The sequence below is a fragment of the Anabrus simplex genome, chromosome 6, assembly GCF_040414725.1.
Source record: "Anabrus simplex isolate iqAnaSimp1 chromosome 6, ASM4041472v1, whole genome shotgun sequence".
In the NCBI taxonomy this organism is placed as follows: domain Eukaryota; kingdom Metazoa; phylum Arthropoda; class Insecta; order Orthoptera; family Tettigoniidae; genus Anabrus; species Anabrus simplex.
This window is the reverse complement of record NC_090270.1, coordinates 301,180,360-301,206,355: the sequence shown is the minus strand read 5'-3', so window position 1 is coordinate 301,206,355 and position 25,996 is coordinate 301,180,360. Positions and strand designations below refer to the sequence as shown.

Genomic DNA, 25,996 nt, shown 5'->3' with positions numbered 1-25,996 from the left:
GGTGCCAGTAGCGTAGCCAGGATTTCAGTTTGGGGGGGGGGGCATTTTTAGGTGACCAAACTTCCAGAGTTTAGGTGGTATAGAATACCTAAAAAGGAAATTAGTGTCCTTGGATCCAAGTAAGAGTGGCGGATTCGTGCGGATTCCGGAAGCTAATAGTAATCATCATCATCATCATCATCATCATCATCATCATCATCATCATCATCATCATCATCATCATCATCTGCTTCTTCTTCTTCTTCTTCTTCTTCTTCTTCTTCTTCTTCTTCTTCTTCCGTTTTTCCTACATCTGTGGGGGTCACGGGTGCGAACTGTGTCATACATGTGAATTTGGCCCTGTTTTACGGCCAGATGCTTTTCTGTATTTATATCAATGACATACCATCCGTGACAGGAAATAACATATCGACACTGCAAGGCAAGATATTAACAATGACCTCTGATGACTCAGTATATATGCACAACGAAATTCTCTTATACTAAACTCCACAAAATCTCAGGCAATCATAATTGGACCACGAAAAAAAAATTTTTTTTTTGCTAGTTGCTTTACGTCGCACCGACACAGATAGGTCTTATGGCGACGATGGGACAGGGAAGGGCTAGGAGTTGGAAGGAAGCGGCCGTGGCCTTAATTAAGGTACAGCCCCAGCATTTACCTGGTGTGAAAATGGGAAACCACGGAAAACCATTTTCAGGGCTGCCGACAGTGGGGTTCGAACCTACTATCTCCCGAATACTGGATACTGGCCGCACTTAAGCTACTGCAGCTATCGAGCTCGGTACCACGAAAATTACTGAGCTGCTCAAACAATGTCGCAATCCCGCCTATCCTACTGAATGGGAACATTATTCCCCACAGTAAACCGGTTAAAAATCTTGGCTTAATTATGAATGAAACACTTGATTGTTCTGGTACACGAAAGAAATACGTAAAAAAAAAGACCTTTGGAGTGCTTCACCCTCTTAAACGGCAGAGGGATATATTTCCATTTGACCTAAAGGCAAAACGAATACAGACACTCATTCCCCCTATTCTTGATTACTGTTACGTTGTATTAGTTGATATGACGAGAGAAGAAACACTTAAACTTCAACGAGCACTGAATTCCTGCCTGAGATTTATTTACAACATCGGGTACGATGTTCATACCACCCCATACTATGAGGCTGTCCCATGGCTGAAGCCTGATAAACGTCGGCAGCTACACACTTTAACGATGGTGTTTAGGAGTGTTAGCTGAAAGTCAGCCACTGTATATTTCTTCTAAATTCACCTTTTTATCATCATTTCACAACTTAAATACACGTTCTAGATCCTATCTTTCTATTCCACTGCACCGCACAAATACAATTAATAGATTATTTGTGGTGATCGGCGTCACATTATGGAATTCCCTGTCAGCTCAGGTCAGAGAAACTAGCTCTTTATTAAAATTTAAGGTCACCTGCCGAGACGTCCGACTCGTTGGCTGAATGGTCAGCGTACTGGCCTTCGGTTCAGAGGGTTCCGAGTTCGATTCCCGGCCGGGTCGGGGATTTTAACCTTCTTTGGTTAATTCCAATGGCCCGGAGGCTGGGTGTTTGTGCTGTCCCCAACATCCCTGCAACTCACACACCCCACATAACACTATCCTCCACCACAATAACACGCAGTTACCTACACATGGCAGATGCCGCCCACCCTCATCGGAGGGTCTGCCTTACAAGGGCTGCACTCGGCTAGAAATAGCCACACGAAATTAAATTAAACCTGCCGAGACTACCTGCTGAGGACAGCTGACTGAATGGTTGAAGTGTGAATGTGTGCATGCCTGAGGATGTCATTTTTAAGAGTTTTTAATATTGAAATGAAATGGCGTATGGGTTTTAGTGCCAGAAGTGTCCGAGGACATGTTAGGCTCGCGTCGGGATGAGAATGTAATGATGATGAAGACGACACATACACCCAGCCCCCGTGCTAGCGAAATTAACCAATGATGGTTAAAATTCCCGACCCTGCTGGGAATCGAATCCAGGACCCCTGTGACCAAAGGCCAACTCGCTAACCATTTAGCCATGCAGTCGCACACTTTTCAATATTAATTAGTTTTAATATTAATTTAGTTAGTAATGTATTTACATTTATTTTTAAAACTATTAATTTATGTAGTTTTAACTGTTTTACGTATCTCAGTATTCTACTTAAGATTTTGATTAGTATGTGGTTAAGTATACGAGAGGGCCTCGAGCCCTAACTTCGCTACTGTAAAAAAGGCATTAATAAATAAATAAATATAGAATGTAAGGGGTATGGGTATAGACATTTTGTTAGTTGGTTAAGAAAAATATATATCACACCATACGCTAGGGAATGTTTACCTTGTCCTATTTGTTTCCCTTGCGGTTAGGGCAGCGCAGTTGTGAGCTTGCATCCGGGAGCCAGTGGATTCGAACCCTTCTGTCGGCAGCCCTGAAAATGGTTTCCCGTGGTTTCCCATTTTCACACCAGGCAAATGCTGGGGCTGTACCTTAATTAAGGGAACGGCCGCTTCCATCCTACTCCTACGCCTTTCCTATCCCACCGTCACCATAAGGCCTATCAGTGTCGTTGCGACGTAAAGCAAATTGTTAATTCGTTTCCCTCGCAAGCCTGGGGTGCAGAATATAGTAGCATTAAGTTACAGTTTTGTGACGCTAATATTCGTATGTATAATTTTTATTAACGTGCCAGAAACCAACGACATGGAGCTGTTGCCATTTCAACACTGTTTTGAGGGCCACCGACCAAAGTCGGGATTTGAACCTGCGAACTCGGACTCAGAAGGACAGCGACTCAACCAACTGAACCACATGAAAAGGAGGCGTTTGTGATTATTGTTATAAATAGATTCAGTTAGTATGTTTACACAGGTTTTATGAAGAGCATTTATTAAGGCGTACGTTTTCCAACTGTCCTAAATGCACGAGACCGGACGGAAGAACTAGCTGGAAGCTAAAGAGCCTTGCAGGTGTGTCGCTTACTTCTCTGTACACTTTTCCAAACCAAACTCCATGGCGTAACAGCCCCGAAGGGCCATCGCCTACCAAGCGACCGCTGTTCAGCCCGAAGTCCTGCAAATTATGAGGTGTCCTGTGGTCAGCACGACGAATCCTCAACGCCGTTATTCTAGGCTTTCTAGACCGGGGCCGTTATCTCAACGTCAGATAGCTCCTCAATTATAAGCTCGTGGGCTGAGTGTACCTCGAACCAGTCCTCAGATCCAGGTAAAAACCCTGACCTGGCCGGGAATGGAACCCGGGGCCTCCGGTAAGAGGCAGGCAAGCTACCCCTACACCGCGGGGTCGGCTTGTTACTTTCAGGTCACCTTATTTTAGAATTAGACTTAAGGCATCCTGCATTCGATGCCCGCCACTGACAGAGTTAAGAAAGGCATGGGATCGGGAAGATACAGCCTTGTTTCTGGGTGCAATAGAGTTGGCCATGAGTCTCCCGTGATCGAAATATCTACGACCTGGCAGGTAGTCACCTTCACGGGGCGTCGTACCAAAGTGGTTCTTTCTTTTAGAAAAAAAAAAAAAAAAATTAAATGAAGATTCTACTTCCTCACAAACGAAGAACGATATTATCAATTTTACGAACAGTTTCAATAATGCAGCCGGTTTAGAGTACAGAAGCTATGATTTCGATTGTTGGATATAATTACATGGCAACAATCAAAACCATCAATATCTACAGAAGATCCGTCACCGCACTCGGTAGGACCGGCTTTCTTTTCATATCCACCGGGCTAGTTGGCCGTGCGGTTAAAGGTGCACAGCTGTGTGCTTGCATCCGCTTCGAACCCCACTGTCGGCAGACCTAAAGGTGGTTTTCCGTGGTTTCCCATTTTCACACCTTAATGACAGCTGATGGCGGAGCTGTTGAGGATCCAACCAGCCTTAGGGCTGAAGACTGAACATACAACATACAATTAAGGCTAGGGCCGCTTCCTTCCCACTCCTAACCCTTTACTTTCCCATCGTTGCCATAAGACCTACGGTGCGACGTAAAGCAAATTCTAAATACAAAATAAAACATCTTTTCACAACCCCTTCCATGGAAAAGTTGTATCTACGCTACTGGCCTAGACTTGGCCACTGAAATTATTTCGTGGGTACGCCACTGCATCCACTCACCATTTAAGGTACAAGGTAAGCGCGAAGAATGCTTGATACTCAAAATACACCATCATAAATGATGCGGTTATTACTCAAAAGTACTAAAGAAAGGTAAGGCACGCGACCTAGTGTTTTAAGTAGAATCTGCATCAATAGAACGTGACTTCCCATTTTAAAAATGTTTCATGCATCGACTGCGACTCAAGCCTCGGCCGTCTTGATGAGAAGATAGAACCATTGGAACTGAGTTATCACGTCCGCTAATTACAAGATAGTTACATGCACTTTTGATGGTGCCATTTGAAGTTCTAATCAGTCCCCGGGCATTTGACAAAATATATAGACCTACCTATAGAACTAAGGCACGCATCTGCGATCTGTCTTGCTATTAGAATTTTTAAAAAATCATAACTTACCGAGGATGCACATTATTTTGCCCTTAGTGACAAATAAAGTTATTATATGGCACAAAATGAGAAACTAACGTGCAGCTCACAATCCTGTCACAGTCTTCCGAACGCTGCAACTTAAACACAGCACATCTTTCAACCACGGTACAACCCCAGTTTACTGGAACTGATCTGCAAAAGTTGACACGATGTTGTTCAACTGTTTCTGGCTGCCTGGACCCCGTTATCTCGGTGGTCACGTTCCGGCCCCCTACTGAGTAATCCCTGGCTAATTGCCCCTTTCCTCATCTTTTGGCATTTGTCAACACATTCCCAATACTGAGGCCTCTACAGTGAAATACCCCGCGCATCACAAACCTAAGTGTCTTCCTTTCATTCAAGCAGTACAAATATGGAGAATTATGAATGGCCGTATTGAGCCCTGCTAGTAGATTCTTTGTCGCTACGTTAATTCGTCATTTCGGCGTAAGTTTTAAGTTGTTCGTATCGTACGTAAAACAACGACTGATCCTCGCTCTATTTTCAGGAAACATTTGGGGGGGGGCCCGGCCCCAGTGGCCCCCCCCCCTTGGCTACGCCAGTGGTAGGTGCCAATACATTCTTGGGATCGCCAGGTTTACGTACCTGTTCCTGTTGGTGGTTGAGACTTATCGATGCTAGCTATGTAAAGGTAATTGTTACAAAACTCTGTGGGGTTATCTGAAAGTTCGCGAACTTTTCAGCGAAGGAGATGAAAAACTCCGGATCAGCCATAGATTTGAATTTCCTCCGGGCGTCTGGATAAGAAAGCTTATCCAGAGTTTTGACCACCTGGATCTTTTGTCCTGCTTGAATGTGGGACACTCCTTGAAGATAGGAGCATCCACACAGGTGGGGGTGTGCAGTCAACACCAGCATGCTCACATTTCCCACATTTTTTGCAGATCGTCGAACTTAGACATCGCAGTGAGATGTGGCCTAAACTTTGGCAGTTATAATACCTCATTGGAGCTAGAATATACGGACGAACAGTCAGTTAATAATATGCTACTTTCATTCTTTCGGGCATGGTCTCGGCGTCGAAGGTAAGGATGAAAGCGCCCGTAACGAGCAGCTTATCACCCACATGCCTATTTATCCTCTTCATGTGGGTTATACACCGAAGTGCTAGATATCCGATCATGGTATCATCGGAATACTTAACAAAATCCCTTTGGAATATAACCCCCTTGCAGGAGTTCAGGGATTGGTGCTTCTCGATTTTGACCTCTACTTTCCCGAATCATTTGGGTTTAAGTAGCTGTCTGGAAAGTTCAGCCGTAGATGTCTTGAATAGTACGAATCCATCGTGAAGCTTGCGATCTCGTCGACTTCACCACCAATAATTTCTTTCAGTGAATCACTTATCATAAAGGTACATTCGTCAAGAAAGCTTTTACCATCGATCTTGGAAACAACCAGAATTCGAGGAAGTCGTCACTTATATAATCCACATGTATTGGAGGATACCGATTACATTTCTTACCCATTTTATAAGCTGATTTTGAAAGAGTTATGCCCTTTGAAGTTAAGTTAAAAGGTTTCGTTCTCGGTCCCACGAGTACCCTGGAAATAAAGGTCGACCTTCAGCAGAGCCCTGGTGTACCAAATGTAAGACTTTATACTCCAGAGGGCGCCCGGTATCTGGAAGGGGTCGCTAAGAACTACTCTCCCACTAGTCATGCATCACCTCGCCACAACCTAAAACTTGTGGTTAGGGGAGAGTAGAGCCTCTACACAAACTTATTCTAGCCGAGACAGAGAGGCTGGGTAGACAGTAAGAGAAATATAATTTCATCATTTTAGCATAGAAAGGTAGCAATAGAAATGAAGAATAAAGGACACAGATATCTCTCAGGCAACTCGGGGGACACTTGTTAGTCTGGCCCTACACCGAGGCTAATCCAGCATGGCTAACGCTGAGCTGGTCCAGCCCTCGTGATCAACAGGTACACAAGCCCCACCCCGACGTCAAGGTCTTGGTGTCTACATTGGGCTGGAGGTGTAAAGTCGTGTGGAGCGCATGCAGTGCTGTTTGACATAGCACGAAACAAAGCACAATTTAACCACACAAAGAAATTTCAGAGTAGAATATCAGAAAGATTCGCCACGGGTAAAGACCATCAAAATATGGCATAACAGAGTCATGGAAACAGGTTCTGCGGCATACCGAGAGAAGGGGTAACGGTGCCATTGTGGAAGCTGTAACAGGGACATATGTTCAAAGCCTAAAGCAGTCTATAACTAGAGCAAGTTTGGAACTGGTCATTCCGCAGCCTATTGTATGACGAATTTTACGATGACTGCGGTGTAAGGGGACAGGTTGCAACTGGCTCATGCACTGAGTGTTGGAGAAAAGCAGGGTAAGTTTGAATTATGTGTGGAATCATATTAAACATTCGAAAACTAATCTTGTGGTTATGTCACTTTGAATTTTAAAAATAAGTTACGTAAAATAATTACGCAAACGGTGTAATTTAATGTCACCTTCACGTAAATAATTTAGAATAACCCTGTATTCACTTCGAGGCTTGTTCTTACCTGTTTAATGGGACATCTTGGTGGATCAACTCCTGATGAGTTAAAGAAAGAGTCGACTACATCTGGGGCGAACGTCCTTCCTTCTTTGCATGGCTGATATGTTTCATAAACGTAGGCGTTGAAACCCCATCCTCCGATGCCCCATTTGCTCACATCAAAGCGCATCTGGAAAAAGTAACAAAAACACACATTATCCATACAAACCATTCCTAGTATAAGTAAACTTATAATTCTGTCTGCACACTTCAAATATTTGCCTTTATAAAAATCTCGGATTAGCTTTGACGCAAGTGCAATAAACGGATATAAATTGAAAACAATATTCACTCACACATGGGTAAATAATACAAGAACGAGGTCGAATTATTATTATTATTATTATTATTATTATTATTATCATTATTATTATTATCATTATTATTATTATTATTATTATTATTATTATTATTATTACTTGTATTATGGCTATGAAGTGTTACGTCCAGTTAGTATTTGTATTATTGTTATGATACAATGGCGTTGTTTGTGAGGTTATGTCATGGAACATGCACCGCATATAGACATTTATATCAGTTCAATTAATATAAGAACCTGTATATAATTCATTCTTACCTGTATATATAATTTGTAATCCATAATTGTGAAACACACTGTAACATCCAGAATGGTATAGGTAGGCGAGAACGATGGAGAATATTCTGTACATTATAATCTATGTATTAGGCACTCTCGAATTTTCGAGAAGGTATATTTTGTAATGTAGCTTTCTAGAAGCCTGGCCAGGCACATATATGAGGGGGTGGTCTTGATGGTAACGACGAGTTATTGTTTAGGAGTTTCACTGGTGAACACATGTTGTGGTTAACTGACATGCCGATGTAGGCAGTAGGTAGTCAACTGTTTCAACTGTGTTTCAAGGTTGTAATCTTCATGTGCAGCAACTGGCATTTTTAAATGGCGGTTTGTGATGTGAGTGCTTTGTGGTGACAGCAGTGATTAAGGTTATGTGTGTGTTTAATTTGTAAATTGATGTGAATAAAAATTGTACCAACTGACAGCATCTCGTGTGCGTCTTTGTGGATACGTTAGCTTTACATAAGTCGAAAGCAGTTTCATCTGAAGACCATCAATGTCTGACTCCGGGGACAGAGAGGATGTGCACTAGGCTATATAGTATTTAATTAATATATAGAGTGGCTTAGTAATATTAAGGGGACCAAAGCAGGAAATGCCCAATTTCTCAATTAATATTTGGTGCATGAAAATATGTACATAATAAATGTTGTGCAAAATATTATTTCCTTCCTTTTCTGTTTCATGCGTTTTTACCGAACGAAGTGTAATAACGTAGATATTCATGATTATTATATTTTTCACAAATTACCAAATATCTCGGAAAATATTGGTTCTATTTTAAAACAACACAAAATAATAAATATAAGAACCTCATTTTGTTTTTTACATCATTTCGATGCATTTTTACTGTAATACGAGCTATAATAATGGAGATATTCAAGAATTTATGTTTGCATTACCAAGTCCATCAGTGCCAAATATCTCTGACGTAGAAACGCTGTTCAACTATCATAGTAAAGATTTGTAGCAAGGATGGTCGTTGTTAATGTGATTATTTTAATTTTACAAAGTGCAAATCCACGTGGTTATCCACCTGTATTAATCGGGAAGGTAATGAAATGGCCATTGAATTAAGAATGAAAACGTTAAGAAGAAGACGAAGAAGAAGTCGATAAATAGGAGTTATTAATAGAGGGGGAAATAAAAGACTCCCTTTACCTGGGATGCTGTAATACCGCCTAACCTGAAGAAAACAGAATGTGATGATCTGCAATTCCCAAAAGGATAAAACTGGTCAACAGTAGCATCACACTGACTGATTATCATCGTTACTTTGTCTTTTCTGCTGCTAGTCATCTCCACTAGACAATATTACCGCTCCAACTGAAAAATGGATAAAAGTTAGCCCTCAACGACGGTTGTAACATCTATACACAATTCCTTTGGACAGCAATATCCAAACTTTTTGCACATTCGTCTCCCTCTTCAGGAATGATATATTATTCGTGAGTCCAGGGGCATCTATTGAGAGGTAGTAGGTAAAGTGGCACTTCACTAATTAGTTTTACCAGAAATAGTGTACTGTATTTTTAAAATGTATTTTCTTTATCAGGTATATGGGTTTTAACAGAAACGCATTTCTCATTGCTATTCGTCCTTCGAGGTTTGCGAATATTGTAAAATTCGTGAAATTGTGCCTTATTGTACGTGAGTGAAGTGAATTCAAGTGTACATGTCATGTTTGTGCTGTTAAAATGCCGTGTTGTGTGGTTGTAAACTGTACAAACCGTCCCAGCAACGCAAAGGAACGTAAGTTGTCCTTTTATAGATTCCTAAAAGACCCAACTCTGCACAAACAATGGGTAAATTTTGTAAAAGAAAATATGTTTTAACTCTAAAGTCACACGTTTTTCTTTCTTTCCGTTTTCATTCCCCACCCTGAATGGTTGATGTGGGCTACCAAGAGTGTTGTTCCCTCGCTCTGGCAGAGAGTTGTGGGCGTGTTGGGGTTTGTTTTGAAAGAGGAAGGTGGGTAATTGGGTGTGAAATATGACGGAAATGGAAGAGGGGGATGTGGCCTTTTTGAGTTGTAATGAATTGGCCTGCGTTTCCATAGGGTGTATAAATGCTTGACTGTGTATATTTAGTGCATTTACATATTTTAGTTCAACGAATAGGATATATAGTATTTTTATAAACCCTTGTTTCCAAATGTTGTTAGTCATGATATAAAGATTGAGTTTCATTATTGGTTATGTATTTATTCGTATCAGAAGCATCAATGTTATAAATACATATATACTCTTACTAAATTATATTCATTATATACAGAGTCACACTTATAAAAGAATGTTTATACTACTTTTGCCCACAAATTGGTGACTTCCAGTGCATTTTCTGTTGCCTGAAGTAGATCTTGTACTGTGCATGTTTTAGGACACCTACTACACTGCAACAAATGAGACGTCGTCTGGATTGCACCACTCTCACGCAATGATGACTCGATGTTGAAACCCCACCTCTGCAGGTTGCTTTTACATCTTGTCACGCCTGCCCGTAATCGGTTCCATGATCTCCAAGTACTTAATTTCTCCATGTGACCAGGTGGTAATTCTTCACTTGGTGTCAACCATTCTTCGGAACGAGTGCAACTTGAGCGCCGTATATCAATTCTGGATTGCTGAGGTGCCCGTTAAGAGCCTCTGTTGTTCTGAGGAAACTTTTCCTTGATTTGAGTCTTGGAGTAACTGGCCTGTATCCATACAGAGGGTGAGCTTCAGATGTTTCGCCTTCAGCCTCTCGTTTCTTGCTGCAACCTCTCGATGGATATCAGGAGGGGCAATACCAGCAAGACTATACAATTTGTTCAACGGAGTAGGTTTCAGTTTACTTCAGTTAATGCAATATAGTATTGGTTGGTGCCTGCTGCCATTTCTTGATGGATACAGTACTTTTGTACCAATCTCTTGGCACAGGCCAGAGTAAAGTGTAGCTTTCACCAAAGTCCCAGTCTCATCCATGGCTGTGACAATATGGAAGCTGCTGGGGGTATGGGTGGTACTGAGTAATGGCATTCAGAGCACGACTAGTGCATCTGAGTGTTATGAAAGGTGTTGCTCATAGGGTCAGTCGTGCTGCAATAGCACTTTCTAACCCAGTGAGGAAAGCAATGGCAAACTACCTCACTCCTCGTCTTGCCTAGTACACCTCATGTTGGTGCTGCCATTGGTTTTTGCGGTTTCCTTATAACCGCATAACCTTTGGTGATGCTATTTGAGGATCCAACCAGCCTCTGGGCTGATTACCTAACAGACAGACAGTATTGGTTGATAAAGACAGACATATAAATAAATATATGAATACATGGTTTGAAGGTGATAGTGCCAGGTGAGAGTCGAGCAGTTCTGATAGCTTCTGGGCTTAATATTATGCTTAACCGGGTGTCCGATGCTGAACATGGTTCTTACGGGCCCGGCCGATCTGCGGGCGCTATGAGTGTTTGGAAGTTGTGAATTGGGGTAAGGATTCGGAGAGGGCGTTTCAGGTGAACTTGGAAGAGATGGGTTATGAGGGGATTTTCTTCGTCAAGGGAGCGCTGGATGAAGCGTTGGAATATAGCTGAGGTATGGGCAGCCAGTTTGGGGATTCGGAAGATGTTGTAGAGGTCACAGGTGTGGTAGAGTGGGGGAACGTGGAGGGCGATGCGGAATAATCTTCTCTCCATGGATAGGAGTGGGTGGAGGAGATGGGGATTGGTGCTAGTTGCAGCGAGCCAGGCTGGATATCCATACGTGATGAATGAGCGAATGAAGGATGTATACGTGAGGATTAGAAATTGGCAACTGAGACCCCAGTTGGTTCCCGCAAGCCAGCGGAGCAGCTGGGATCTCTGCTGGGCTCGGGTCGTAATATGAAGGAAATGTGGGCGGAAGGTGAGGTGTTCGTCGATGATAATTCCGAGATATTTGAGGGATGGTTGGGGGCGGATAGCGGTTTTTTGGATGGTGAGCTTGAGTTTTTTTAGATTTCGTCTTATAGAGAGGCGGCGCTTACGGGGACAGATAAGGGTGGACTTGGTTCTAGTGGAATTGAGCCGCAGGTGCCAGCGATCACACCAGTTTACAAAGGATTTAAGGAAGGGTTGGAGACGCCGGTTGATGCTTTGGACGGATGGAAATGGAGCGAGAATAGATGTGTCATTTGCGATATTGAATAGATGTATGGGGGAGGTGTTGGGGCTGTGGAATGTCTCCGTCGAATAGAAGGAATAGCAGTGGGGACAGTGGGGACAGTGGGGACAGTAGATGTATGGGGGAGGTGTGGGGGCTGTGGAATGTCTCCGTCGAATAGAAGGAATAGCAGTGGGGACAGTGGGGACAGTGGGGACAGTGGGGAAAAACTCATGTGGAAGGATCGGGAATATTGGCCTTGTATGTGAATGGTTGCAGAGCGGTCAGTGAGATATGATTAAAGGCGACGGATGTAGGATTGGGGAAGAGAGAACTGGTGTAACTTGAAAATGAGAGCGTCATACTGTCCGCTTCAAATTTGGCTATCATTAGATTATTTACGACAAGCCGACATTAAAAGTTTTATTGTTCGCCGGGAGTTGTATTCATTATTTGGAAAGCTGTGTGTGAGCACCAAACTGGTTTTTTCTCTCGTTCAGAGGGACAATGTATTGATCCGTGTTCGACTGAGTGCAGGGTAGATCACGTGACAAGCCAGTATTCCCAGGCGAGACACGCGCATGATAACCAGCCGTGCAAGCAGGCAAGCTTATAGAAACAGTCACAACCAATTACAAGAGACCCCGTGAACCAATGATCGTCTCTAAAAAGCACACACCCCGAGCGAAACGTATAAAACGTCATGTTCGTAGTAAACCACTCTCTGCTGCTGCTACACTATTCTTCTCTGCTCTAATCTACTCTGGTCTACGCTATTTCATCGGAACCACGTGGGAGGAAAAGTTCAGCCGTGCAAGCAGACATCCGCTCTGCTAAATTTAGTGCAGTTTACTATAAAATCTTATGGAGTGAACCTCAACAGTAATGATCCAAGTTACGTTTATTTCTCCACGAGAACATTACGTATTCCAGCATGTATGTGCACATTCTAATATCTGTTTCATTAGTTACAGCTTACACTTCTGGAACGTAGCAAGTTCATCCCAGCGAATCGCCGTATACGCCAAGATGGACTTTTCCTCTACAATGTGCATCATAATTTCATCGTGGGACGTCTAGTGCCGTGTCTCCATGACCTTCTAAGTATGTAAGGCACTTCTGGGCGGAGAAGGTGACTGACGGGAAAATGCCGGAATGACAGACTTCAACCTGGAATCGAACCTCAGCTAAACTTGAGTACCATTTTAAGTGCTTATTTTCTTTCTCATCTTTGTAAAGCTAGAGGATCTTTCTTCTCTAAATCGTAGCTCTATTAGTTCTTGTAGTAGATTGAGTTATTTCATTTTCATTTCTTGAGGTGTCATGGTAGTCGATTTACATGTGTGTGACTGAAATTTGAAATCTATTAGATTGGCTGTGTAGTCTGTCTTTGAACGAGTTCTAATACGTAGGATTTAGACAGATTTTAAAATCACTGACCACGCGATAAACTTCATTTGTTTACCTGTGATATTGGAAATAAACTTGATTGGAGTTACATGTAAAACTTATGAGATAGTGTCGAATTAAGTGTCATTTTAAGATCACTTGCATTGTTTAGGATCGAGTCATCTTATTTCACGACATTTCAAGAAGACTGATAGACCTAATAATCACTTAAAATAATAATAAAATTAAGTAAAGATCGGGTTAAGAATGGAATTAAACGGTCGTGAGCTATAAATTATCTTAGATTCCTTATATGTGAGATTTAATGTGCTCAGTTCATGATGCGCTTGGAATATGGCAGTGTGCGGGATAATAATATAATAATTTATTAATTGGATAATTCATTATTGTTGAATGATTTGTTGCCTGTGTCTTTGGGAGCACAATGTGATTTACTATAAGTGGAGCACACGTTGAATACATTTCGTGAATAGGGAGTAATAATAATGTGATTATGGCTCACGAACGCTACCTTTTACGACTTGTAACCCATGTGATGGTGATTATTATGGAATTCTATTGGAATCTTCAAAATAATTTCAGAAATTTAGATGAGTCTCCGTTGCTGTTTAATGAGTATTTCATTCAAGTGATACCCCGAATTTCGATCACCTAGCCACTATTCGAGTGGGAATATTTCGACACGAATTCATCTTCCGGATATTTTTGAGGCGACCATGCTAAAAATAATCAAAAAATTCAGAGGGGCAGGATTCATTGTAAACATTGTGTATATAAAAATACGCGTTACGTTGTGTTAGTGTGAAGTATGTGTGTGTTGTAATTATGAATATTTTCTATGTTTTCGATTGTTTATGTAATTTTATCTGGTCGTGCATTTATTGCCACGGCACGGATTGTGTTCAACGTTGTTTTGCCACCATGATGACTTATTTAGCATATCTTAAGGAACAATTTGTTGAGATTAGTGTCGATTAAGACCAGGTTAGGATTTAATTTGCACTTTCCAAAGATTTAGACGTAAGATCGTCTCGTTATTTTCCAGCAAGGGCAAGCGATTTATAAAGTAATCTTTAACTAACTCACACGTGGATATGAGAAACTTTTTAATACATTTATATTAAATTTACAAAATATTTTCAATTTGATTTGAAACTTCAAAGGTCATTCAAGTATAAATTTAATGTTCACAAATGGCATTATCAGCCTGAATTTAGGTGATAACGAGTAATGTTAATAATAATTCATTGGGTGACAAATAAATAGGAAAATGTGTGTTATAATTTCAATGAGAATTATTTAGTGAGATACACCAATTTGTAAGCACAATCGTGTGATGATAAAAGTAAATGCTACAAGATAAGGTTAGAGATTAATAATAATAATTAATTAATTAATTGTAATTTTGGAATTAATTTTGATTTTCCAACAGAATTTCCACTAGTGTTATTAATGGACCTTACACACTTTAGTTAATGAAATTCATCCGAATACAACATTGACCACGTGTTGAGATTGCAATAAATTAATGGAACCTTAAGTTAATTTTATTGTGGAATAATAAGCGAGATAGCTGCCTACTAATTTTGTGTAAATCCTCATTGAAGTCTCTGGACACTTTCATTTAAAATATTTTAATTTTTGAAGGCAGTGAAGGCCTAATCTTTGCTCATTTTCATTCCAGAACAGCAAAGTTGGAGGACGAGGATGATGTTTAATTGGTTGTTAATTGCTTCAGGAAGACCTGACATTAAGAAAGCTCATTGTAATTAAATCCCAGGAATGATATTTTTGTGTTTTTGATGCTTATGTTAATAAATGTAAGAGCGTTGTTCTAAATTAAATTTTTTTCTGCTTGGTCGTCACCCCTTTTTCCCTTAAATGCCTCAAAAAAACGGAAAGCCAGGAACGAACGGTCCACCCCGGGATTTCTCGCTCACTAGCTGGGCTTAGCTCGGCAATAATGGGGGCATTTAAGATGGCTTATTCGACGTGGGGCTCGAAAGATGGGCTTATCCAAGCTTAGAAGTGATCTTGTGCTGTTCATGACATTGACAAGATCAGACGACCAATTACACTGACTGACAGAGCAAATGCAACACCAAGAAGGAGTGGTTCGAAAGGGATGAAAGTTGGGGAGAAAACAGAGACGGCACGGACGAATAATTGATGTTTATTTCAAACCGATATGCAGGTTACACAATGCGCACGGCATCGACTCAGTAGGATGTAGGACCAGCGCGAGCGGCGATGCACGCAGAAACACGTCGAGGTACAGAGTCAATAAGAGTGCGGATGGTGTCCTGAGGGATGGTTCTCCATTCTCTGTCAACCATTTGCCACAGTTGGTCGTCCGTACGAGGCTGGGGCAGAGTTTGCAAACGGCGTCCAATGAGATCCCACACGTGTTCCATTAGTGAGAGATCCGGAGAGTACGCTGGCCACGGAAGCATCTGTACACCTCGTAGAGCCTGTTGGGAGATGCGAGCAGTGTGTGGGCGGGCATTATCCTGCTGAAACAGAGCATTGGGCAGCCCCTGAAGGTACGGGAGTGCCACCGGCCGCAGCACATGCTGCACGTAGCGGTGGGCATTTAACGTGCCTTGAATACGCACTAGAGGTGACGTGGAACCATACGCAATAGCGCCCCAAACCATGATGCCACGTTGTCTAGCGGTAGGGCGCTCCACAGTTACTGCCGGATTTGACCTTTCTCCACGCCGACGCCACACTCGTCTGCGGTGACTATCACTGACAGAACAGAAGCGTGACTCATCGGAGAACACGACGTTCCGCCATTCCCTCATCCAAGTCGCTCTAGCCCGGCACCATGCCAGGCGTGCACGTCTATGCTGTGGAGTCAATGGTAGTCTTCTGAGCGGACACCGGGAGTGCAGGCCTCCTTCAACCAATCGACGGGAAATTGTTCTGGTCGATATTGGAACAGCCAGGGTGTCTTGCACATGCTGAAGAATGGCGGTTGACGTGGCGTGCGGGGCTGCCACCGCTTGGCGGCGGACGCGCCGATCCTCGCGTGCTGACGTCACTCGGGCTGCGCCTGGACCCCTCGCACGTGCCACATGTCCCTGCGCCAACCATCTTCGCCACAGGCGCTGCACCGTGGACACATCCCTATGGGTATAGGCTGCGATTTGACGAAGCGACCAACCTGCCCTTCTCAGCCCGATCACCATACCCCTCGTAAAGTCGTCTGTCTGCTGGAAATGCCTCCGTTGACGGCGGCCTGGCATTCTTAGCTATACACGTGTCCTGTGGCACACGACAACACGTTCTACAATGACTGTCGGCTGAGAAATCACGGTACGAAGTGGGCCATTCGCCAACGCCGTGTCCCATTTATCGTTCGCTACGTGCGCAGCACAGAGGCGCATTTCACATCATGAGCATACCTCAGTGACGTCAGTCTACCCTGCAATTGGCATAAAGTTCTGACCACTCCTTCTTGGTGTTGCATTTGCTCTGTCGGTCAGTGTAAGTTAGGCTGACTGGTACATTTATTCGCCCAAATTCTTGTGGCTAACAGAAGCACGTGTTAAATTTAATTTATGTGGATTTTGTTTAAGATAAAATTCTTGCTGGTGACTACGAATTTTGAATTTATTGCCATGATGAAATTAACTTAACTTAGGCAGATAATTATGACCGATACAAGTAAAATTTAGAACTCTCATGGTGTCGATAAATCATTACTTTGCTATTAGATTGGTTCAATTCCTAACATTCCCGCGTCCGGATCGGAATCCTTCTCTTGCCAGAGTAGCCATTTAATGAATTATTGTTATTATGGAGGGCTTACGGCAGATGCTACTGGAGATGGAGAAGAGACTTGACGCTAACTTAAATGGTAGCCAAGCTAAATTAGAGGAAGGACTCTCTGATCTCAGCAACATTCAGGCTAATTTGGAGAAATCACTTACGAATAGTCAGGCCAATTTAGATAAAGGACTTTCGGATCTTAATGATGCTCAGGTAAATTTGGAAAAATCTCTTGGGGAAGCTCTAGATGAAAACTTACTGACATTAAACACCAAACCGAGGAAGGTCTTGGAAGAATATGCTAGGACATTAAACACTTTAATGTCAAGTAAGCTTCAATGCAAAGCGAACTCGTAAGAGTCAAGAGCGATTTCACGAGTATGAAAAAGGAAGTAAACGAAAACATAACTAAATCCATGGCAGACATGTCAAACGAATTTAGCAAACGGTTGGCTAACGTTCAACAAGACATCCTGACAGGAGTAGACATGTAAAAGGGTGAAGTTGTGCAATCATTCCAGAACATTGAGGAAAAGATTGGCGATAACGCCGAAGACCTCAAAGCCACTAAATTGGCATGGACCAGGAAGTTCCCCGGACTGAACGAAAACCTGAAGCAAGTCGAGAAGGGCATCCTTGACAAAATCAAGACATCCCAGGCTGACGATTCAGAACGGATGGAATACTTTTACGAAACGCTCAAGGATAGTCGATCCGAGATGAAATCCATTAAAGCCACCTTGATTAAGGAGATCCAAAAGGTCAAGATCAACTCGAAAACTGATACCGAAGGTATAAGAGAGGAATACTCGGACGGAATTAAGGAGCTAGTACACTAAATGCATCTCCAAAAATCCAGAACGAAAATACTAGCACGATAACCAACTCGCTGCTAGAAAAATAAGCGTTACTAGAACAGCGCATAACTGGTACAGCTCAGGCATCAACTCCACTGGCAACGTTAGGAAAGAGCGCTGCTAATCCTATCGACATTTCTTCAGGGCCGATGTTAAAGACATCACAATTGAACGCGACTTGTCAGACGCAAATCGTTAATATTATCGGACTTCACGAGGACCAGCCAAAATAGTTCAATAATATTAGAGGCAACGTGACACCAAAAGGCTTTATCAACGAACTACAGGACTACATCCGTGATGCAAAAATCCCGCCAGAAAGACAATTAAGTCACTGAAAGATTTCTGGAAAATTCAGTGCACACCTGGTTTGTGGCATTTAGATTCTCATTCGACGACTTTGACGGTTTCAAGAAGGCATTCCTGGAAAAATATTGGAATACCGACGTACAGCATAACCTGAAGACGGAGCTATACGCCAGGAGGTATGCGTCGTCAGTGCCCACTAAGTACGCAGACTTATTTGCTAGTTAATTACGTAAGCTTAGAGAAATAGATTCACCACCATCTGAGTCCGAACTGGTCAAGGTAATTGTCCGACAACTACCGGCTGACGTGCAGAGGATTATGATAGCCTCGAACACACAGACAGAAATCCAGGCTGAGGTAGCATTACGACAGCTGGACATGACGTCCAAGGAACCAGTTCGTCAGGCGCGAAATCTAGAGCCTCAAGTACAATAAGTTTCCACCACAGGTAAGGAGGAGGTGTCGAGACCGTTCAACCAAGGGAGAACGTGGCAACGTAACCCCGAAGGGCTAGATTCACCTCGTGATCGCTCGCCAGTACGTCGAAATAGACCCGTACGGAACTGGGAATGTTCACGACGAAATGGAAGGAAGCGACCGTACACAGACTATCCCAGGAGTTGGAAAAGAAAACAGGACTTCCGCCAGTCGAGAGCACGGAAGGATTGGCGAGAGGAGGAGAAGGAAAAATATCTTAAAGACCTCCAAAGCACAACTCAGGAAAAAGAAAGGTGGAGAAGAGCAATCCAGAACCAGGATATCAACCTTGATATCGTGGGAGCGGAGAGCCTTCAATACCAAGAGGCTAAAGCTCGAGAAAGCCAACAGAAAAAAATCGAGTCAGGAACACAGCCAGGGTGCCGTGAAAAAACTCCATGTCCAATGAAAGGAGATAGCCTGAATCCTGAAAGCATTGTCGGAAAATGTCAGGAATGGAGAGTATACAGGACACCTACACAGGAAACTAACATTAAGTAAGCGTCTACTCGAGGGGAAAATTATTTACTAAATAAAGAGTCAAAACTTATGGAACACTCTGTGTGAAAGTCCTAGGCTATCAAATGCAAGGAGCGGAACGGACAACTTCGAGTCTCAGAAGAACGGACACCTGTTGTGAGCTAATCTACGCTACTTCAATGCTACATATGATGCAAATTTTCGGGAACAATATTTAATGGACACTACCATTTAATAATTTCATCTGCTTATGAAATTATGCTCCAACCAAGGGAGAGATGTCCCCTTCAAATTTGGCTATCATTAGATTATTTACGACAAGCCGACGTTAAAAGTTTTATTGTTCGCCGGGAGTTGTATTCATTATTTGGAAAGCTGTGTGTGAGCACCAAACTGGTTTTTTCTCTCGTTCAGAGGGACAATGTATTGATCCGTGTTCGACTGAGTGCAGGGTAAATCACGTGACAAGCCAGTGTTCCCAGGCGAGACACGCGCATGATAACCAGCCGTGCAAGCAGGCAAGCTTCTAGAAACAGTCACGACCAATTACAAGAGACCCCGTGAACCAATGATCGTCTCTAAAAAGCCCCCCCCCCCGAGTGAAACCTATAAAACGTCATGTTCGCAGTAAACCACTCTCTGCTGCTGCTACTCTCCTCTTCTCTGCTCTAATCTACTCTGGTCTACGCTACTCTTTCATCGGAACCACGTGGGAGGAAAAATTCAGCCGTGCAAGCAGACATCCGCTCTGCTAAATTTAGTGCAATTTACTATAAAATCTTATGGAGTGAACCTCAACATTAATGATCCAAGTTAAGTTTATTTCTCCACGAGAACATTAAGTATTCCAGCGTGTGTGTGCACATTCTAATATCTGTTGCATTAGTTACAGCTTACACTTCTGGAACGTGGCAAGTTCATCCCAGCGAATCGCCGTGTACGTCAAGATGGACTTTTCCTCTACAATGTGCATCATAATTTCATCGTGGGACGTCTACTGCCGTGTCTCCATGACCTTCTAAGTATGTAAAGCACTTCTGGACGGAGAAGGTGACTGACGGGAAAATGCCGGAATGACAGACTTCAACCTGGAATCGAACCTCAGCTAAACTTGAGTACCATTTTAAGTGCTTATTTTCTTTCTCATCTTTGTAAAGCTAGAGGATCTTTCTTCTCTAAATCGTAGCTCTATTAGTTCTTGTAGTAGATTGAGTTATTTCATTTTCATTTCTTGAGGTGTCATGGTAGTCGAGTTACATGTGTGTGACTGAAATTTGAAATCTATTAGATTAGCTGTGTAGTCTGTCTTTGAATGAGTTCTCATACGTAGGATTTAGATATATTTTAAAATCACTGACCACGCGATAAACTTCATTTGTTTACCTGTGTGCCATTTCACTGTTCCCAAGCAGGTGTAATTGGAACAAAAATGGAGTTTGAGCTATGAGAACGTCAATAGTAAAGCGTCAGCAGGACGAATAGAAGTACATAGTGTGACGACTTCTGCTGTTTGATATGTTCCTACAGTACGCGGCGCTGGTGTAGGTAAACAGAGATCAGCTGTCCCTGAACATGTGATTTTAAAGGAGATCTGATGTGACTTTATTAGGAATTTATCGTTTAAATAAATTATTTAAAACGATGTGTTTATTATTGTTATGTTTCAGGAATGTACATGCTCTTTACTGACCGATGACTGTGTTTATGTGCGATCTGTGTTTCGTGCAAATTAAGATTATAGTGTTCCTTGTTTTGAAAGTAATATGTGACAAATTCGTAGGAAATATTTTACATTCAGTAATGATTTAATGACATTACTTCTGAAATTGTTTCGTCAGTGTCTTAACGAATATGTCAAACGGGTATGTGTGTATAGAGCTATTTCATTAATTCACCACAAAATCAAACTCAGTTGCAATTATCAGCTATAACCTTAAAAAAACACACGTTCGACTGTTGGTGTTCATGCTGCGTAATATAAACACATTAAAACTCTGCAGGCACCCACATTATGTTACGTACCGGTATGTCATACATATGTAATTCCTACAACTACTTAAGTTAAATTATATATTAACATGCTCAAATTATTGAATCTTACCAGCACTTCACCCCATCAGTCAGTTAACTGGACACCTTGGACATTTTCCGGGTATGTTTTGCGGTCGTACAAGCATGCATTTCTTTCTGTACTTCTTTTGTTCGGAATCATATGTAATGAAAAATTAATTTTGGTACCAAGTCCTGAGCATGTTCAGTACAGCACTGTAACGGTTCAAATCCCGTTACAAGATGATATCTGTATTTTTATTATTTTATTATTTTATCTGTATTATTATTATTATTATTATTATTATTATTATTATTATGTCAGTATTATTATTTTATCTGTGATATTTTTACTATTATTGTAATTATCATTCTTATTCAATTCGATTATGCAATGCTTGTCGCTTGCATAATTATAGTCAAATGTATGCATATATACGTATGTGTAGAATAACACTCAAGATATGTACAGTGAGAATTGTTATATATCAGATGTTGGATATGACATTGCTATATTGTGCAATATTGCTGACATTGCTGTCAAGTCATCGCTCCGTCATGGCTACGTCATCGTGAGCTTTTAGCAATGCGCTCAGAGACTCAGCCGCCCCAGGGGATTTCACCATTACATGCAACAGTTTGAGGTGGGTGGGAGTAAATTATTGTTATTTCTGGAGATTACGTAGGTGTGTCAACCAATGGTTATAAATACGAGGACCAGCGCCTTATAGCGTCAGTCTACAGGAAGGAGAGGCCTCAGTCGGTCATAAGTCATTAGTTAAACGGAAGACGAACAGTGAAGAAGTCTACGAGATGAAGAGGCCACAGTTGGTCATTGTGTGAACGAGATGGAGAAGACTCAGTGAGCCATTATTCTTTGGTCATTGAGAGAGTGAGGCCAAAGTTGGTCGGTTACCTAGTTGAAGATACGGACGCAAAGGCTTACCATGGAGTCATCGAAGGATACCACTTGCAATGAAGTAATACCATCCAGACTTACAAAGAAGTCATATGATATGGAGAAGAAGCAGTCACATGGATACATCACCAAATTAGGCGTGACACATCTACAGTTAACACCAGATTTAAGGAATACGTCGTTATTACACTCAAAGTATTGAAGGTACAGTCAAGTGAAACAGTGAGTGATATATTTTGTATAAATTGTTAAATGTCCGGTCAAGAAGAATTCAAATTCATGCCTAGTTTCTTTCAGTTGCAATGTCATAATTTCATATTCTCATCTGTTTTATCGCAACAAGACTCACTATTTTTTATATATTATTTAAAGAATATATTTTGTTCTATCAAACGAATTCATAGTTTTATTTCAATGACAGTAAAACATCTTAACCTCAAAATTAATGGGGAAAACGAACGCCAATCTCCTTTTCCCAGAACTTATATGGTATGTTGTCAAAAGTAAGCATATTACCCCACACCCTTGAGATAGTCAAGATTCTCATTCTATTATTGCTGCACTGAGTGGTAGCTGGCGCCCTTCAAATAACGTATGTGTAAGTAAGCAGGTAAGAAGTAAGTGTGAGTCCAGGGTTCGACGATTGTGTATTTTGTTTAATGAATGTTAATTTTCATAATTTTCATGTTAAATGCAGATTTAAATGTTTTTAAGTTCAGTATACGAGTCACGAACATCTCACAGCACCCAAGTCTATAAGAAACAGTAATTAAATAATAAATAATTTCGTGTGGCTATTTCTAGCCGAGTGCAGCTCTTGTAAGGCAGACCCTCCGATGAAGGTGGGCGGCATCTGCCATGCGTAGGTAACTGCGTGTTATTGTAGTGGACGATAGTGTTATGTGTGGTGTGTGAGTTGCAGGGATGTTGGAGACGGCACAAACACCCAGCCCCCGGGCCATTGGAATTAACCAATGAAGGTTAAAATCCCCGACCCGGCCGGAATCGAACCCAGGACCCTCTGAACCGAAGGTCAGTACGCTGACCATTCAGCCCACGAGTCGGACAAATACAGTAATTGAAGGTAAACTAACCAGGCATTCTTGAAATATTTCGCCCCATAATGCTTCTTGTACACTAATATTTCTCACAACAACTTCCTCTACATGAGAAAACATAAATAATAATTCACTCGATGGATAAATAAGATAGTTGGATGCGTTAAAATATTCTTCTAGACTTGTTAGGTCCTCCTCTGTATTGTTTTGCATAGAACCAATACATACTGTACAGCCTATCACTTCGCTTGCATGTTTAACAATATACCCACAGAACTGATGAATGACATTAATTTTTGAACTGGTGAAAGGAGCTATTTGTTCATCTTCCCAACTTGATAATGGTGGACCGAGCTAGTTGGCCAAGCGGTCAGGGGCACGCGGCTGTGAGCTTGCATCCGGGAGATAGTGGGTTCGAATCCTACTGTCGGCAGCCCTGAAGATGGTTTTCCGTGGTTTCCCATTTTCACACCAGGCAAATTCTGGGGCTGTACCTAAATTAAGGCCATGGCCGCTTCCTCCCAACTCCTAGGCCTTTCCTATCCTATCGTTGCTATAAGACCTATCTGTGTCGGTGCGACGTAAAGCAACTAGCAAAAAATAATGATAATTGTGGCTCATCAAAGGTAAGCGTGCTGTAATTTTTTTCCTGAGCTGTACTTGTGATTTTGGCATTCTCTTTGACAACCAGCTTTTGCCATGGCTCTAATCTGACTGAAAAATTATGTTAAGGGTACTATCACTTTAAGGCAGATGTTGACGTGGGATAGCCTTCGACCACTGAGAACAGAGTGGGTTCTTTTGGGGGTGAAACAAAAATGACGCTTATCATTCGAATGTTTATTGTAACCCGAATTACAGCCCGGGACATTGCAAGTTGTAGGCATATTCAAGTGCGGTAGTAAATTGAAGCATATATCAAAGTATACGTCCTACTTCTCAAATGCGTAATCTTTTTCACTTTTCAGTTCATGAAAAGTTAATGCCAGCTATTTTGCACTTACACAACTGGAGAATGTATAAAACTACTGAAAAAGACCACACACTGTTTGCACACTTCCACAGTAAGCCGACGAAAAGCGCGTGTACTTGGCCCTTTTATCGACAGCAGCGCTGCAGGTGGCGGAGAAAATGTACACCGTGTCTGTTAACATGTGATTCAGAGGGAGTCGTCACACTATTCATTTCTATTCGTCCTGGCGTCAGAATATTCCTATATGCCAAGGAGTACTGTTTTCGACAGGTGCTTAATGAGGAAGGAGCATAGAAGGCGGTGGTAAAGAAAGACACAAGAACATTGTTAAAATTTATTATTGGAATATAACATTCGATTCGCACTGAAAGTACAGAAGGAGAACATCATCCAGAACTGCTCGAGAGGAAGAAAAATATCGTCTAAACGAAGTTTAAGACATTAAATAGATAAGGAATACTGTCCACGAGCAATTTTGCGAGATATCGGCGCTGAATAATATTTCATTTCAAGAAATTAAAAGTGTTCCTACAGATTAAAAGACTTTCGTACTACTACGTCACAATATCCGTATAAGACGACGTGTTAGCCGATATAATTGACTTTGAGAGGCCACATAGCCATAATATCAATATAGCGAAAGAGAAGAAAAACATTTACTACCAGAGCTCAATTGAAATATTCGTAAACACATAAGTCTTAGAGTAACCCAAAGATCATTTTAAGAAGCGGTATTCCTATACGATATATAGATTTTAGAAGGCTATATGTGAAAGATGACGAAATTAACCATGCTGACGTATTGTTCTGTTTTGATTGCGCAAGAGACCAGAAACATCATGCACTAAGGAAGTGAAGGCACAGCTACCTAGATTATGGCGACACGAGATGACGATTCCAGCCCACGATGACCGGTAACCGACCGAGACTGTCCCAGATGTTCCCAAATAGATGAGGGAAATGCCGTGAACCAAGCCTGCATATCTAACCACCGAGACATGTGATGACAACGAGGGAATCTAGAGAGAGATAAGACATTGGAGTTATTATTGTAAATGAAATTCATTTCATTTGAAAGTGCTATCTTAATTAATGTCGTAGGAGTGGTAACATATGAGAAAACGAATTCTATAGATAGGTTAAAGGTTGGTAGGAAATCATATGACATAGACGTCAAATCCACATATAGGAGGCAGTTAACCAGTGATAATTAGGTACTCCGTTCGTAATGCTGTCAATATTAAGTGAAAAGAGGTTAAGTTTTTCCTCTGGGTGAATTATATACGACGTTGTGGTAGTTACTAAGCTTGTAGGAGAAGATGTGACATGAAATTAAGTGGAAATGAGATCGCATATAAGATTTTTCACAGCTTAATAATAAAATGTGGTGATATTTATGGAATTATTCAAAGTTTGAGAATACAACGGAATAATCAGGTGAGTGGGCATTGATGTCAAAATAATATACGTCAGGTTGAAATGAATTGATGTGTTTAATGTGATGTAGAATGTTATATGAGATGAATAATGTGACGTGATGGTTTTATATGCGAGTAATGGTAAGAGGTTATGATGAATAATATAGGTGATATTTATTGTTTCATCGCAAGTGAAGTTTTAATTTATTTTAGCGATGATGTAATTTCAATTTGCGTGTTTTTGAGATTATGGATGATTATAATTTGTTTTCAATCGACCGTTGATCCCTGAATAAGCCACATATAACGTAGAAAACGATCTCAATAACGTTCTTATGTTGATATTCAATTTGAAGATCATCAAATAGTTCCAGATATGAGGATAACATAGAAATAGCCTATTTTCATGTGT

The 25,996-nt window shown here is 41.5% G+C and overlaps 1 protein-coding gene across 1 annotated transcript in view; it reads right to left on the bottom strand.

The window, feature by feature from the left end:
* The window catches only part of LOC137501301 (uncharacterized), an 85,652-nt gene that overhangs the window by 45,922 nt on the left and 13,734 nt on the right, over positions 1-25,996 (bottom strand). The window contains exon 3 of the mRNA XM_068228296.1: positions 7,113-7,277. Coding sequence (XP_068084397.1) covers positions 7,113-7,277 — 165 coding nt within the window. The remainder of the gene's footprint in view (positions 1-7,112; positions 7,278-25,996) is intronic.